Source organism: Poecilia formosa, unplaced genomic scaffold (assembly GCF_000485575.1).
Source record: "Poecilia formosa unplaced genomic scaffold, Poecilia_formosa-5.1.2 Scaffold350, whole genome shotgun sequence".
Lineage (NCBI taxonomy): Eukaryota > Metazoa > Chordata > Actinopteri > Cyprinodontiformes > Poeciliidae > Poecilia > Poecilia formosa.
The window spans coordinates 569,743-586,476 of record NW_006800289.1 but is presented as its reverse complement, the minus strand read 5'-3'; the positions used below and the strand labels follow the sequence as shown (position 1 = coordinate 586,476).

The following is a 16,734-nucleotide window of genomic DNA, read 5'->3' as shown; positions in this document are numbered from 1 at the left end:
TATATTGAGCAATTAAAAAAGAATGCCTAAATATTTAAAAGAAAAAAATTGAATGTCAAACAATTTAAACTTAAAAATATAAAAACTTTAAACATATTTTCAAACAAAATATCTTACAAATAGACATAAACTAAAATAATAAAAAATGTCTCAAAATAAAAACTTAAAATATTGAAAGCAAAAACATGCCAACAGCCAAACATGGTGGTGGCAGCATGGTGATCTGGGCTTTTAGCCGCGATGGTTCTGCAGCGGACCGATTATCCAAATCAGGTCCACTTCCGAGAGGCTCAGAAAAACAGCAGGAAGGTTCTGGAGCGGCCTCGTCAAAGTCCGCAGCTGATGGAGAAGCAGGACCGCCTGGGTCCTGCAGAGGAGGAAACATTAGGAACAGACGAAGGTCCGAACCAGCAGCAGAACCAGGCCAGCAGGGGGCAGCAGCGCCCGTCCAGGCAGGTCAACTCAACATATTTTATCAGATTATTACAGATTTTAGATTCTATTTCAATTTAGTTTTTATATTTTATTGTTTATCTTGTTTTCTATTCTGGTTCTGATCTATTTGGACCAGATTACGCTTCCAGGTGGCAGCAGTAATGATACCGGTCCAGATCCGCTCAGCAGAACCGGTGGGGTCGGAACCATCTCCGGGCCAGTCGACCCGAAGGTGGTTCCGACCCGTCCAGGTGGGTTCTGGTTAGGTTCTGGACTTGAACAAAACCCAGGACTGGCCGGATCAGCTGTTCTTTGTGAGTCAGTGAGGTCACGGTGACGTAAGCTGCAGGACGGCTGGCGGGTCTGAGAAGAGGCTTTGTGTTCTGCAGACCGAGCTGACCTCACCCGGAGCGGTCCAACAGAACCGAACCACCACCATCAGCCCAGTAGAACCGCGGATCTGGGCTGCTGTGACGTCAGCAGAACTTTTTCAGACTCCATTTTGGCTAATCTCAGCTGAATAATTTGATGATCGGTTCGAGGTTATAGTGAATTTAACAGATTAGTTATCTGGTTCGGTTCGGTTTTCGGTAAAAAGAACCGGAAACAGAACCGTCATCCTATCGATGGTTTCTGAGCCTTCTAAAAGTTTTCGCACCCCTACATCTTTCCCACATTTTGTTTCGTTTCAAACTCAAACTTTCTCTCAGAATTTCTGTGAAAAACAGAAAAAAATAATTTCAGATTTATTTTAAATCTGAAAAGTGTGGTGTGCTTCTGTTTCCACCTGAGTCAGGACTTTAGAGAACGTCTGCAGACTTAAAAACTTCTCCAGTTCAGTCAGGTTGGATGAAAAACATCTGAGAACGACAGCTCTATCAGGTCCAGGCTTTGACTAGGCCATGCTTTGAGCGAAACTATCCCATAATATCTTTGGCTGTAAGTTCAGGCTGGTTGTCCTGCTGGAGCCAGATCCAGAATCCCCGGACCCACTGGTTGTTCCTCCATGTTGCTGGAGTTTCTTTACAGAACGTCTGAGGTCAGAACCAGAACCTGTGTGCTCTGGTTAGCTATGTGACATCAGCGGAAGTTTTGATGCACTACATGTTTTTAGGCTCTGATTAGAAATGTGCAGCACACGTTTTCTGATTTTATTTGTAAAAACAAAACAAAAACAACAACAACAAAATCAGAGAAATGGAAAACAGTGTGAATACTTTTGAAAAATAACTTTAAGGAGAAAAACGGTTAAGATATTTGATGCCAGAGTGAACACCAACCCCCAGGACCCGGACTAATGTCCAACTGAGAAATATTTATTTATTTATTTTAAAATGATTTATTTAAATATAATTTTTATTTATTTAAATATTTATTTATTTAAATATAATAATTTTATTTATTGAAATATTACTTATTTTAAAATATGTCAGTGATTAATAGTTTCTAGATTTTTCTCCAGTTGACCTGGAGGCTTCATTTGGTGAGGGCGTGGCCCCCCCTGTGGCCACCTCTGTGGACCGCCTCTGAACTTTAACGTTTAAGCCTCAAATTATTAAACTTTACTCAGTAAACAGCTGATCAAACATAAAATGACTTTGTTTTCTTGATCCGGCAGTTCCTCTGCCGGCCGCAGGGTGGCAGCACACCGGGGGGAGGGGTTCCCCCCACCCCGCCAGTCCGCCTCCTCTCTCGGTCTCAACAGTCGCTGCTGCCTCGTTGTTCACTTCGACCCGCAGGTCAGAGAGTCCGAACCGCAGAGTCCCGCACAGAACCGCACAGAACCCGCTTCTCTCCGCGCCGCTCCCGGTACAACAGGTGAGTGACCCGTACGTTTGGACCCGAACCCGGACCGGTTCCGTCTGTCTGCCATGGTGAACACGAGGCGTGCGCGGCTGCTCGGGTGATCAGGTTCGGATTGATCAGGGGGGGAGCCTCAGTTCTGCTGGGTTTGACTGCGTTTCCGTCGGTTCGGTTCGGTTCCGCCTGAAGGAGTTTCCCCTGAAAGTTCAGGTTAGTCTGAGGAAAGTGAAACTGAAGCCAGTCAGGCGGATTTAGCTGGACTTTGTTCCGAACTGGAAACCCAGAACTTTCAGAGCAGAACCGGTTCGGATCTGGTTTCCGGTTCTGGTTGTTCGGGTTCGGTCCAGTTCGGTGTGGAGCTGTTACGTCCCGATCAGAACTTTAGATGCGTTCTGATCCATCCTGCTGGTTCCGCCGACCCAGATCAGATAAATCCATGTTCTGGACCTCCCAGAACCTGTACAGAACCTGAACCCGAACCCGAATCCATTTTAGTTTTAGAAGCACCAACATGTCATGATGTGGATTCCTCCACTGCAGAAAGTAGTCCCTCCTCTGTCTCCACTCAGAACCAGAAACTGGACTCTGTGTGGATCTGAATTGTTCAGAGATGGTTCTGTGGACCAGAACTCAGTGACCCGGTTCCAGAATTGGATCAGGATCAGGATCCGTCACAGTAGAAGGACCTAGAGTTCTTCCAGAACTCTGATAAACCGGTCAGAGTCGCTGTTTGTTCCAGGCTGATGTTCTCTTTGGAAAAGATGGGAATCGCCATAGCAACCGTTACATTGATGGTAAACTCTGTGGTTCTGGTTCTGGATCTGTGTTGGATGTAAGATTGGACCCGGAATATTTCACACATCAGATCAGTCGGTGATCTCGGGTCTCTGGCTTGGTTTGTTGGTTCTTTCCGGTTCCTCTGGGCTTCGTCTCGGTTCTGTTGGATGTTTTTGTTTTTCCTACGTTCATGTAAAGAAAAACATTTGAACCGATTCCGACTCTGCTCTGCTAAATATGGATACGATCCGTTTGACCTATCAATCGATTACCAATCTCCTAAAGTTATGATGTAGTTTCATGTTGAGGCATAGAACCAGTGACCGGACCGGACACAACCGTGTGGTTCTCCAAGAAGTTTGGACTTTGTGTTCTGGATGGGAACTGTTCAGAGAAAATGGATTATCAGGAAAAGTTTCCTCAAGTCAGAATCATATGAAGTCTCTGTAACACCAGCAGAACCGGGTCTGAAAGTCCTGGAACCGGGTCTGGAGGTTCTGGAGGTTTTGGAGGTTCTGAAACTGGGTCTGGAGGTTCTGGAGTCGGTTCTGGAGGTTTTGGAGGTCCGGGAGCCAGTCATAAACCGGGTCATGGTGCAGGTTTCCTGCTAGCGGTTGCTTCGGCATTTCCTCTGTTCTGGTCATGTGACCTGAGGTGTGAGTTGAGTCGTCATAGCAACCCAGCTGAAACATGGCCCAAATCTCCATGTTACTTCAGAATGAAAGCAGCAGAACCAGATCCGGCCAGAAGAAGAACCATCAATACTTCTGCATGCAGCCGTGTTGAAATGATTCTGAAAGTTCAGATTAATGAGATTCAGTCCAACCTGAGAACGGAAAGCAAAATGTCTGCCGATTTATTTAACACGAGAATGATCGCCGTTTTACTCAGAAATATAAAATCTGCAGAGCCGAAGTTCATGCTGCTCCTCAGACCAACTAATAAAATACTAACGGCATTTCTCAACGATAAATAAACTTTAAACTCTAATGAACTTTTAACACTGGAGCTGGAAAACGTTTTAAATCCAAAATAAAGAAACAAAACAACAGAAACAACAAATGAAATGCATCTGGAGTCTAGAAACAAAATTATCCTTCAAACTGAAGACTTCATCATCCAGTTTTTGGTAGAAAAACAATAAATCATGCAAATGGGAATAATTGTGATTGTTTTTCATGATAATCTATCGTCCAGCAGCGTTGTGGCAACTCGCCTGGTTCTGATTGGACCTTTCACATCTTCATCATGGTTCTGATGGTTCTGCCACTGGTGGAAAAAGTCTGACTCAGACGGATCAATGTTTTATTGGTGACCCAGTGCAGCGTTTCGATCGGACCGGGCCCTGAGCCCTGGGCCCCCGCGGCCCTCCCGGCCCTGGGTTCTGGTGGATGTGGGTCAGAGTTTCACACGGTGGCCGTCGATAAATCCGACTCTTCTCTGCGACCTTGATGAGGTTTGGGGCTGCTGGAGGTCGGACCGGAGCGGGAACGTTTGGGTCCTGTCGAGTCACGCTCAGCTTGGCTCTCGGGCACTCCTGGGTCCAAACCGGATCATCCGGTTCCAAGGAATGTCGCTGCAGGGAGTTGGGCTGGATGGAGCTTTAAGCTCTTCCTCACGCGACGAAGACGAGCAGAGGCTCAACGCTCTTCTTCCTCACGCGACGAAGACGAGCAGAGGCTCAACGCTCTTCTTCCTCACGTACAGAGAAAAGGCCAGGGAGTCCAAACCTCCAGAGCCGGACCTGTTCACCCCGACCCGAAACGGGTCCGCAACCGGGTCTCACTCTGGTCAGATTCCAGTGCCGGAACCAACCGGACAAACATCCACCAACCCAGACACAAACTGGGTTTCAAACCGGTTTGAGACTGTTTTAACGGTTTTGATCCTTTAAAACTGGATCTAAAATCAGAGAAAAACCTGATTCACACATTTAAAACGGTCTGAATCTACATTTCAAACTAGATCTGAAACTGGTTTAAAACAGTGTCCTAAACCTTTAACAATCCAGATCCCAGAGCAGTGTGAACTGGAGTGTAAAACCCAATTAGAAACCAGATCTGAAACCAGTCTGAAACTGCTCTGGAACGGCTTTTTAAACTGGGCCAGTTTAAATCACCAATTTCAAAACTGCCAGGTTTTTCTGCCAGATGCAGAAATGAAAACGTGATGACATCATCACGTTCCAGCCGTCGCCGTGGAGACCAGGTAGCGTGACACACCTGTGGATCGGTCTGTGCTCTGTGGGCCCTCTGGCTTCAGCGTTGCCATAGAAACCGGCGCTCCTTTCTGATCAAACTGGTTTTTCCTTTCTGTGCTGGGATCTCACGCTCCTCTTCCTCCATAAACTGCACTAATACTTGATCAGACATTCAGACAGAAAAACATTCAGTTTCTGATTTAATTCATATTTAAACCTTCATTGTTTAATCGGCAGACAGGAGTCAGTCTGTACTGTTTCACTCTAGAAGTAAAATCTCTACGTAAAACATTAAATTATCAGTCAGCTGAAGTTTGTCAAACTCTGAAACTTTATTTACTGTAACAGGTTTGGAAGTTCACACAATCACAGGATTAGGCAGTGGTGGGAAGTAACGAAGTACAAGTACTTCGTTACTTCAAGTACTTCGTTACTGTACTTAAGTACAATTTTCTTGTATCTGTACTTTACTTAAGTAGATTTAATAATGGGTACTTTCTACTTTTACTCCACTGCATTTTTACAGTAAGTATCTGTACTTTCTACTTCACTACATTTCTACAAAACTAAATAAATCTTGAATGTAAAAACGCAGAGCATGCTCTTTGTTTTCTAGAGGCAGACGTTGCAGCAGGAGGGAGGATGAGAACAGTCACCTCCTTCTGCTTGGTTACTTCTTGCTTATTGTGCCTTGGTCAGTGTTCATAGGTCAGCGTTGTTTACCGTTAATTGCTGTGTTTAATGATGTAGACAGTTGTGGTTTCTGACATGGGTAATACGGGCAACCACCCAGGGCGTTATCTATTTAGGGATGGCAGGAGACCTCTGCGGATTGTGGCACAGAGATGAAAGCAAAACGGAATGAAGAGTTTGAATGGATACTGGTTCAATTTATTTCAGCTCTAAGTATTTAATATCTAGGTGTTTTTATGGGAATGTGGATCTTTCAGATCAATTTGAGAAGCAATTTTGAAGGTAAAACTTAATGTTTTTGTGTCACGAAGCGCGGGGTGCTGGTCTTGGTCTTGATTTGGTTCAGTGGTCTAGACTACAACTCTGTTACGTGGCTCCTCGGTTCCATGTCCTCCCCCACCTTTCTGTTGGTTTTCTTTCAAAATAAAAGCCACTAGTGGCAAAAAGTGAAGTTCATGCTATGTTAGGACAGGAGATGTTTCCATCCCTGAAATTATGATGCATAGAATCACATGTCTAAATCTAAGCTATGTTACAGAGTAAATAGAATAAAAAGCTGCTTTATCTGTGGCATTGTTCATTAAAACGGCACATTTCTGATGTATTAAAATTAAATACAACAGGTACACTTACTGATATTGTATTAGTGATGTTAATGTGGTAGTTTTACTTGAGTACAGGAGTACTCACCAGTACTTTCTGTGGCCACAGAACTGGACCGGAGCCACAGTAAGGCCCTGTTGGTGACCTTACTGTTTACAGTCCAGAACCAGAACTTCTGGGTCAACTTTTCTCTGCTGATTAATAATTAATCTGGGTTATTTTGATAATTCTGGGATTTAATAGAAGAAGCGTTCCCACTCTTCCCAGTTCTCCCAGTGTGTTTGGGTCAGAACCAGCAGGTGTACCCGGGTTCCTGGTCCTGCTGACAGATTTCACCCGGGTGTCGGGTGTCAGAGCCTCGCCGTGACAAAACGCCGCTTCCCACCCAGAGCCGCGCCACGGCAGCGGATCAGGTTTCGCTTTTGTTTCCGTGCAGAAAGATGGCATGAAAGGTGCTTTATGTCCAACAGAACCGGACCGGAGCCACAGAACCGGACCTCAGGGAGGTTCAAAGTGCTTTACATCATACAAACATCAGGTTGTCATCGATGGAGAAGCCAGAAACAAACATCGGCAAAATAATCAACACACACCAAACATATTGATCTCTGTTCCGTCTCGTATCGATCAGAACGACTCAAACTGGTTCCTAACTGGTTTCAGTCCAGATTTAAAGGAACTCAGGGTTTCAGCTGTTTTTCAGTTTCCTGGAAGTTTGTTCCAGATTTGTGGTGCCTAGACGCTGAAAGCTGCTTCCCCTGGTTTGGTTCTGGTTCCGCAGACTTGACCAGAACCTTTCGGACCTGAGTGGTGTGAAGGTTGATACGACAGCAGCAGACTGAGGTCAGAGGTCGTCCTCTGGCTTCCAGCTGCAGTGACTTCAGAGCTGGTTTCGTTCCCAGTGCCGGGAAGCAGGAACGCCTCCGTGAACGGATGGCTTGCTGCTGCAGCAGTCAGTGACGCAGCCCTGACCTCTGACCACTTCCTGTTCAGATGTTCAGGAAGCTCTCCAGGTGAGGACGGGTTGGGAAACCGATCCGACTCAGAAGGCGCCGAGCGGCTCAGACCTGAGGATGAATCAGAACCAGGAGCAAAAACCCAAACATGGTTCTGGTTCTGGTGCCAGGCGGGTTGGAGGACGGTCTGCACTGAAATCAAAAAGTCTTGGTTCTTCTAGAAAAACCTCGTCTGGAAAAATATTTCTGTCTTCCTTTAGTGATCATTTATCTGCCGATTAGTCGGATAAATTGTCACGTTCTGCAGATTTCTCATCACTGAACTTTATTTTATACCATATTAGAAACACATTAAATAAAAAAATAATAAAATAAACATTTTATTTCCTAAAAGTCAGCATCAGTTTTTAGGAAATAAAATAGATTTTTTTTCCAGAATGTGAAGTGAAACTGTTCAGATTTACAGACGTTTTAAGTTCAACAGAAGTCCAGTTCTACACAGGCTAGCTGTTCTGTTCTGCTTGTAAAGCAGTTCTGGTTCTGTTGGTCGGTTTCATCATGCAGGATCATCTTAGTGCCTCTGAGCCAGCGGGTTCTCTCCTCACACTGATGAGCAGCCAGACGAGGATGACGAAGGCTGATGTTTATCTGCTGCTGTCTGGGTGGCGTCACCGAGCCGGGCGGGTCCGGTGCCTGGTACCGAGGAGGAAGAGGAGATGAAGAAGTGTTGATCAGACTTGTCTGTGTTGTTGTGTTTCTTGTTTCAACCTGCAGCTCCAATCAGGAAGGAGATGTTCCCCCAAGTTCATGAATCACTGAAACTGCAGGATCTGGATCTGGATCTGGATCTGGATCAGGATCAGGATCTGGATCTGGATCTGATGTTAACGTTAGGATAGAAACAGCTTTTCTGCAGGTTTTCATCAGTTTTTACTTAAAAACTGAAGCAGAACAAAAATCTTCTCAAAGACTGCATCATTCAGTCCAACTCCAGTCCATTTGTTTAGAAAGTCCAGTCCGGTTGGTGTGAATGCTAACCGACCTCTGGTACTCCAAACCTTGGTCTGGGTTCAGTTGAAGTGAACGCCAACCGGTCCAGAGACCGATCCAAAAGCAGGAAGTGGACTACAGCGCAGGGCATTCTGGGTAAATACAACCAAAACTAACGTGCTAGCCTAGCACTAGCAGCAGAAATGTCACCTGGTCTTGAGCCTAAAGAGAAATCCTCCAACGCTAAAATCTGACGCCTCCATCTTGTTTCCATCTGGTGAAGAAGGAAGTTGCTCTCAGTGTCTTCAGAGGTTTTTGTGTCGTTTCCTTCAGTGGTTCTTGGTGCAGCGCCCCCACAGGCCAGGAGGGGAACAGGTTGGTTTGACTCAGAACCACAGCAGCTGGAGGTGGAGCAGGTGTTCTGGTTCTAATAGAACCTGGTCGACCAGGAGGGAAAACATTCTGAAACGTTTCTTTGTTCTTCGGTTCCATTAAGTTGAATCATCAAATTTTTCAGGCTCTGCAGGTCCGGTTCTGACCGGTACCGCTATGCTGTACGTTTCCATGGCAACAAGAATGCAAAATTCTGCAGTTTTAGAGAATACTGGGTTCACCTAGTGGCTGCCAGCGGTTCTGCAGGAGCTGACTGCAGGTTCTACCCAAGAACCTGTGAACTGGGTCAGAACCGGGTCAGGACCGGGCCATGTTCCTCAGAGCTCCAGTTTATCGGCTGGTTTTGCTCTGCAGCTGGTTTTCGTTTTAAACGCCCTCCGGATTCCAGAACCGCTCGTTAACCAGGACCTTCTGGGTTGCCAGCAGCGCTCCGGACCGGTTCTGCTTCCCTCTCCCAGCTGCAGAACAAACGCTGCTTCTATTTTTAACGGCGCCTTTGTTTCAGAACCGCTTCTTCATTTTTAACCATAAAAGCTTTGTCATGTTTGCAACCAGAACCAGAACCAGAACCAGAACCTGGAGCTCTGGGATCCTTGAAGCCGTCTGCTCTTCATCATCTCGCATGAAGAGGAAGAAAACAGATGAAAATAAGAGATTTATGAGTTTGTTCATGAATTAAATATAAAACTTTGAAGACATTATTTGGAAGATATTTCTGAACAGAAACGGATCCAGAGAACTGCTGGGGGAGAAAATATTAAAAATCATCTGGAAACCCGATTCCACCATCAAAGGAAACATAAAAGTTAAAAGTCATAACTAGGAGAACAAAAGTCATGACTGAGTTATGTTCTCATGACTTTCTGTTGGGCTTTTATTTTTTCTTTTATGGCAGCAATGGGTTTCCATACGAGCCGATTTCTCATTGCATCTTCAATTATAAAATATAATAAAATGTATATATATAATATTAGAAGCATTCAGCCCTGTGGTTCTGTAACAGTGACCCAGTTCCTGTCTAACCGGGTCGACTTCGCTGTGGTTTTCACCGGATCACCATGGATTTATCGGACAGCAGAGCCTGTGATGCATTCAGGTCATGCTGGATTTTCCACAACCAGGAGTCAGTCGGTGGCGGCTTGTTTTAAACGGATCGATATGAATGAGTCGCAGCTGGTTTCCATTACAACCAGTAGAGCTGCTGGTTTTCTGTTTCTGTTCATTTCTGTTTCTCTCCCTCATGTTTGCAGATAAAGCACGATGGGGGAAAAGTGCCTGAATGTCAGCAAGTACTTCCTGTTCCTGTTCAACCTCATTTTCTTCGTGAGTTTTCTGCTGTCTGACTCAGTTACTTATAAAAATCTGAGTCTTTAGTTAGACTTGAAAACTGATTTTCTCAGATGTTGTCCATCCAACCTGACTGAGCTGGAGACATTTCTCAGTCAAATGAATATAAAAAAAGCTGAATATAAATGCACTCCACACTTTTCAGATATTTATTTGTACAAAACTGTTTAGAACCATGAATGATTTTTCTTCCACTTCAGTTTTTCTCTTTATTAGTTAATTTTTAAAATCATTTTTAGCTAAAGAGCTTAATTAATAAAAGTAGAAAAATGATACCTAGAATTCCCATCCAATTACTTTCAACTGTTCCTACAATGTGGTTGGTTTATTTAAATGTCTATGAAAAACTAAACAAAAGGGAGTTAATGCTAATATATTGATTTGTTGATTTAGCTTAATAGTGTTGAAAATGATTTAGATTCTGATTTCAGGAGACTTTGCTCTGCTGGAAACATTTTCTTCAGCTGTCTGACACTCATATCAGCCCAATTTGAAGTTAAGAAACTTATAACTGAAATTCCAACATTTGGTTATGAATTAATGATCTGGAAAACAAACCACCTCCTTATAAAGGTTTTAAAAACCGAAAAGGTCAAGCTAAAACATGATAGAAGAGTGGTGCTAGCTTAATAAGTTTAGCTTAGCTAGTGCAGTTTACCGTTAGCTAAAACAAGCTAGCAGCAGGCAAACATAAAATCTTCTCTAATTTCTCATTTTATTCATACGTGTTTGATACTTGTCATATTTGTTAAAGAAATAAAAATAAGCTGGATTCCTTTCCAAAGCTAATGTTAGCATGATTCAGCTAGCATTTAGCTGGATGTAGCGGCTATTATTCCTGCTCATTTTAGCTATAACTGTTTTTAAATGAAAGAGTTTAACGTTGCGTTAGAGATTGGTTAACGCTTTGAGCTGGTCGTTGTTCTGTTGGTGTAGACGTTTATTTTGGCGAACCCAGACGTTCTGTGACTCTTTTCTGTTCTCATGTCGGCTCTCCAGCTGCTCGGCGTTGCCGTCCTGGGCTTCGGACTCTGGCTTCTCCTGGACAACGAGAGCTTCACCGTGGTCATCAGTAAGTGTCCCATCCGGCTTCCCGTCATCCTGACCGACTCTGCTCACTTCCCAGCTCAAACATTTCAAATGTTTTTTCTGACTAAAGCTTCTTGTTCTTTGACTTTTATTACACTTAGCATGAATTTTGAAGCTTTGTCTTGTAAACTTGGTTTTCTTTGTTGGTAAAAAGAAAGTTTAATACAGTCAAACAGTTTCTTCTTCACTTGGCACAGACAGAAAAAATGAGCTGCAGATATTTAGTAAAAACAAAATCCATTTCCTTTAAAGTGATTCTTTCTCTTGGTTGGAATTTAGTTTGACTAAACCACAAATGAGCAAGTCAGTATTTCCATTTTATTTATAACTGCAGTGAAACCAGAATAACAGAGTCACACAAACTGGACTTCACTTTAAATGGCCTTATTCTCCACAACTGATTGTCCACTTCACTGATTATCGAAATAAAACGCATCACATGACTCATAAATTAAATTTATTTTAACTGAAGATGAGTTTTTAAACTGCTTTATTTAGCTTCTGGGTTTGATGTTTATAAATTCTTTAGTCCAAAATGTGTGAAAGAGTAGCAGCTTCTTCTCTGTTATTGGAGGTTTTTTTTGTTTTTAAAGCACCAGTCAGTCAGAGGAAACTCATTCTGCAGAAACGCTAGCAACGCTGCTACTCCACCTCCTGACTCTCCACTAGGGGGCGTGTCTGAGTAAGATGATTTTATACCTGAACGCAGGCTGAGAGACGAAAACTAAAAGAAAAACTCAACTGCAGTATCACAGTTTAGCCCAAAGAGGGGAGCACCACGATGGTTTTAGGTAAAAATGTTGCAGAATTAAACAAACATGCATGAAAAAAAGCACAATTTGCATAGAAACATAAAGACAGAATCCTTAAGCAGCAATTTATACAGATTATATGCAACAAAAAGTTGATTTGGGGTTTAATTAATTTTTAAAAGATGGAATAATTTCACAGGATTGAAGCAGATTCAGAACTCTGACATGATTAATATCCAGGATTAAAACTTTACAGAGTGTGATAACTAAGAAACGGCGACCACCTGTCACAACTTCCTGTTTGGTTTGCTAAACGCGGTGGTTTGACGCAGTCAGAACCGCAGCCGCGGGCGCCAGCCGATCATGATGATCAGAGATTAGCATCAGGTTTAGAGGAAGACGCTTTAGTCTGAATTTCACCTCCTTTACAGCATTTTGTCTGTTTGCAGAGTTTCTCTGTTGCAGTTGGTTTTTGTGTATTTGCGTGTTTTGGAGATTGCATCATGCACGTTTGCTGCGCGTTTATACCTGTCGGCCACCGTACTTTAGATCATGAAAACATTAAATGAGCCAAAAATAACCAGCGCTAGCTAGCATTCGATCCATGGTTCATGTTGAGAGTGAAACATGTTTCCAAACCAAGCCGGTCCTTCTGGTTCAGACATGAATAACCGCAGTGGAGCCTGTCTGACAGCAGGAAGTAGGCAGAAGACGTTTAAATCTCACCAGGTTTAATGTTCATGAGCTGAGTGTTTATGTGACGTGGTGATGGAGACGCAGTGAGCCAGAGGCCAAGCGTGTTGAGGATGAGGAGAAAGAGACGCGCAGTGTCGGGGACATAAAGGCTGTGAAGCAGAATGACGGAGCCGAACACTGAACGAGTGTAGCGGCGCGGGATCCGGGCCGCCGGCGTCACTGAGGACGTTTGTCCGCTCAGCAGGTGTCCTCCTCCGCACACTGGCTCCTTTCTGCTGCGGCCAGCATCAGCATGCATCACATCACCGCCTTACTCATCACAGCACACTCGGCCCACTCTGCATCAGTGCTGCGCTCTCAGGGCTGCGCTCATGCAGCAGCAGGGCTGCCCAGCTGTGTGCCTGAACGTAAATAACACGTATTGATGTTCAATGGGACATTTCATGAAGCAGTTATTGGGTCGGAGTGACGTTCGCAGCTAATCAGTGATAAGCCAGACTCAACCAAGATGGCGCTGCGTCAGACGGAGAAGAACGGAAGCCGATTTCAGCTCCGCGTTCATCCAGTCGCTCTGTAAAGTTTCACCGCCAGAAGTGAACAGCAATGATTTGGGTCGTTTAGCTTTTTACAGAGCAATAGGGGTTTACAGATACCACAAAGGAATTAATTCATTTATAAATGTCACAGTTTGAAGCTAAATTTTTAGTTTTAGTGACTAGATATGTAGTTAACAAGCTCGGCATTTAGTTTGAAGCTGCTTAGTATGAAGCTAAAGATTTACCTAAATATTTAGCTCCAACTTTCCTCTCCTTTTTTGCTGGTATTATTTATTACTATACAGGTTTTATTTCTATTAGTAGAAGTTCTGCTAAAATTTTAAAGCTACAGAACCAGAATTTGAAACTGTTTCACAACTTAGATTAGCGTTTAGCATTGCTAAACGCTAATCTAAGCGTTTAGCAATGCTAAAACAGTAGCCATGTTTTAGTGCTACTAAAACATGGCTTTCTGTGTGAATTCCTGGAAGGATCCAGATCTTCCCAGTTAGCCCAACCCAGCAGCACTTCCTGTGATTAGAAGTTTTTTTTATTTTTGTTTACTTTGTCAAAGTAAAAAAGTTTCAATCAAACTGAAGGTTGCCCGTTTCCGGCTGCCGTAGCAGCAGAGTGACTCATAACGTTAAGCCACAGCAGAGGCAGCCTGATGACGTCTCTGCTGGAACCGAAACTACAATCCGGACTATTTTAGGATCCTGATTCTGTTGTTCAGATTTAGGAAGATTTAAAATATTTGGCTCAAAATGGAGGAAAATAAAATGTCGTGGACAGATTCTGGTGCAGAAACTTGTCTGGTTTTCCCATCATGCATTGCGAAACATGCTGGGTTTCAGATCTGATCATGTGGATCTCATACGCTGTAACATCGATAAGGATTTTGTTTTTTGTTTGTTTTTTCAGTCACTTTTAGTTTGGTTCCCCAAAGTTCCTTACCTGGTACACTGCACTTTTTAAATTTTTTCTTTTTCCAGTTGGGTTCACCTTTTAAAAACCACAGATGGTTTGAAATGTAGCCTTTTCTATGTAGTGTAAAAAACAACTTGATCGTTCCTGAACGCTACCAGAGTACATTCAGTGAACCTGAAGTGATACTTTTTAAAAACTTCTGGTATCACCAACAAGGCTCCAGCAGAAGTGAGACTGAGCCTGGAAAAACTTTTAAGTCACAGCCGTCTAAGAAAGGGCGAGTTTATTTTTGACTACGTTGTTTCATTCAGAGAGCAAGCGAATGTTTCTGTCGGAGCTTCCTCCGGCTTCGGGGCCTGCTGAGGTCAAACCAGCTGTTCTGTTTGTTGGTTTTCAGCAGTGGTGGTAAAACTTCTGTTGGATAAAGTTCAACATTATGTTGAAGTTTTGGTTTTTGAAGGCTAAGAATTGTTTATGTTCTTATAAAGAATATTGATGGCTTTATTTAGAGGTTTGCTTATCTAGCAGCTCCGTTTCCTCCGCTCACCTTCTCATTTTTTTTTCCTATAAACTTTATTAAGCAAGTGGTAGGTAACGTCTCTGCTGGCGTTTCTCCTCAGATAATGTGACGTCTGTGAAGGTGGCCTGCTACATCCTGGTCGCAGTCGGTGCATTCTCCATGCTGATGGGCTTCGTCGGCTGCGTGGGAGCCATTTACGAGATCCGCTGTGTGCTGGGCCTGGTGAGTCCTGGAGCTCCTCCAGATTATTTCCCCTGGAGCTCCTCCAGATTATTTCAGAATAATTTTGTTTGGTCGGATCAGGATTCTTGCCTAATTTGCCTCTCCCTCCTCTTCCTCAGTACTTCACCTGCCTGGTTCTGATCCTCATCGCTCAGATTGTAGCCGGTTCTCTTATCTACTTCCAGAAGGAAGGGGTGAGTGATGTCACTTCCTCTTCAGTCATATTAGTATCTAGAGGTTTTCAGTTTCTCTTCTAGGAAATGTCGACTTCAGCTGGCAGTTTGTGGTTAGACCAGGAAGCTCTCTGATTGGCTGGTTGGTGATCACATGACAGGACAACCTGAGAGGCAGCAGCTGGTGCTCTGCCCCCCCCTGCTGTTCAAACTGGGACATTTATTTTAATCTGCTGCATATTTTTTAAATTTTGTAATCATATTCTATGTTAGCCTTTCTCTCTCCCAATATTTTCAGAATTTTATAAAATAGTTTTATTAATAATAATTATTTTATGTTTAGATTAAATGTATTTATTTTTTCTAAAATTCCTAGAGACATTATGAATTTGTGCTGCATAAATAAATGTTTGAAAAATATATTTATTAACGTCTATAAAGGCAACACATAAAGTTAATCTTTGAACAAGTAAAAAACAAATGTTGCTTCGTAAAATAAATAAATAGCAATATGTAAAAAAATTATAAAAACCCTAAAATGTAAAAAAAAAACAAAAAAAACAGCAAGTAAAATATTAAATAAAAGTATAATTAAATGTAATAAAAAATAAATGTGTTCAAAATATTTAACATTTATTTTAAATATAAATAAACAATTCAAAGAAAAATTACCAAATAAGAAAAAGGGAATCTAAAGTGAAAATATTTTACAGTTTTATTACTAAGCCGATCGAGGCATTAAAAATAAGATGCAAAGATGAGAAATAAAAATAAGAATGAAGGAAACAGAATATTAAACTTATACAGAAAGCAGATTTATTTTATTCATGCGCTGGTTTTTTATCCGAACCAAACCGGATCGCCACCAGAACCAAACAGGCTTTTCTAACTTCCTGTCATCTTCCAGCTACACAATCAGATGTCACAGGTCATCAGCAAGGTGCTGGCAGGTTTCTCCAACAACAACACGAGCACGGAGCGGGCCTGGAACTTCGTCCAGAAGAACGTGAGTTCAGCGCCAAGCCACCTCGCTCTGTTCGGGTCGGAACCTGACCCGGGACAGAAACAAGTTCCTTTAGCTGTTGTTTTGATGACCTTTGACCTCCCTGCAGATGGAATGCTGCGGCTGGACAAACCATGAGGACTGGATGGTGCACCAGGTGATCAAAAACAGTTCCGAGCTTCTGTTCCCCTGCTCCTGTCAGAACGTCTCCATGACCGACCCGAACCTGGCCGAGACCGACCCGGAAAACAGTTGGCTCTGCAAGTCCAAGACGGCCGACTGGCCCGTTTACAGCACGGTAACAAAGAACGCTGTCCGGTTCGGTCCGGTCCGGCCGAATAGAGCTCATTTCAATTCCAGTTGAATCCGGTTTATCTGGCTGAATTCCCATCTGGTTTCTGCCTCAGGGTTGCTCTAAGAGCGTGGAGAGCTGGCTCCTCACCAACATCGGCGTGGTGCTGGGGATCTGCGTGGCGGTGGCCTTCATCGAGGTACGATTTGTGTTTCCTGAGAACATCGCAGAACGAACATCGTAGAACGAACATCGCAGAACGAACATCGCAGAACGAACATCGTAGAACGAACATCGCAGAACGAACATCGCAGAACGAACATCGCA

The 16,734-nt window shown here is 43.3% G+C and overlaps 1 protein-coding gene and 1 long non-coding RNA gene across 2 annotated transcripts in view; both read left to right on the top strand.

Moving 5' to 3' along the window:
* Positions 1-2,098: 2,098 nt before the first annotated feature.
* Positions 2,099-16,734, top strand: part of LOC103153446 (CD82 antigen-like) — an 18,004-nt gene continuing 3,368 nt past the window's right edge. The window contains exons 1-8 of the mRNA XM_007574372.2: positions 2,099-2,253; positions 10,101-10,173; positions 11,197-11,269; positions 14,818-14,939; positions 15,059-15,133; positions 16,020-16,118; positions 16,225-16,413; positions 16,523-16,606. Coding sequence (XP_007574434.1) covers positions 10,111-10,173; positions 11,197-11,269; positions 14,818-14,939; positions 15,059-15,133; positions 16,020-16,118; positions 16,225-16,413; positions 16,523-16,606 — 705 coding nt within the window. The 5' untranslated portion in view covers positions 2,099-2,253; positions 10,101-10,110. The remainder of the gene's footprint in view (positions 2,254-10,100; positions 10,174-11,196; positions 11,270-14,817; positions 14,940-15,058; positions 15,134-16,019; positions 16,119-16,224; positions 16,414-16,522; positions 16,607-16,734) is intronic.
* LOC107833242 (uncharacterized) overlaps positions 2,280-16,734 on the top strand; it is an 18,100-nt gene continuing 3,645 nt past the window's right edge. The window contains exon 1 of the long non-coding RNA XR_001658961.1: positions 2,280-2,568. This is a non-coding gene — a long non-coding RNA (uncharacterized LOC107833242). The remainder of the gene's footprint in view (positions 2,569-16,734) is intronic.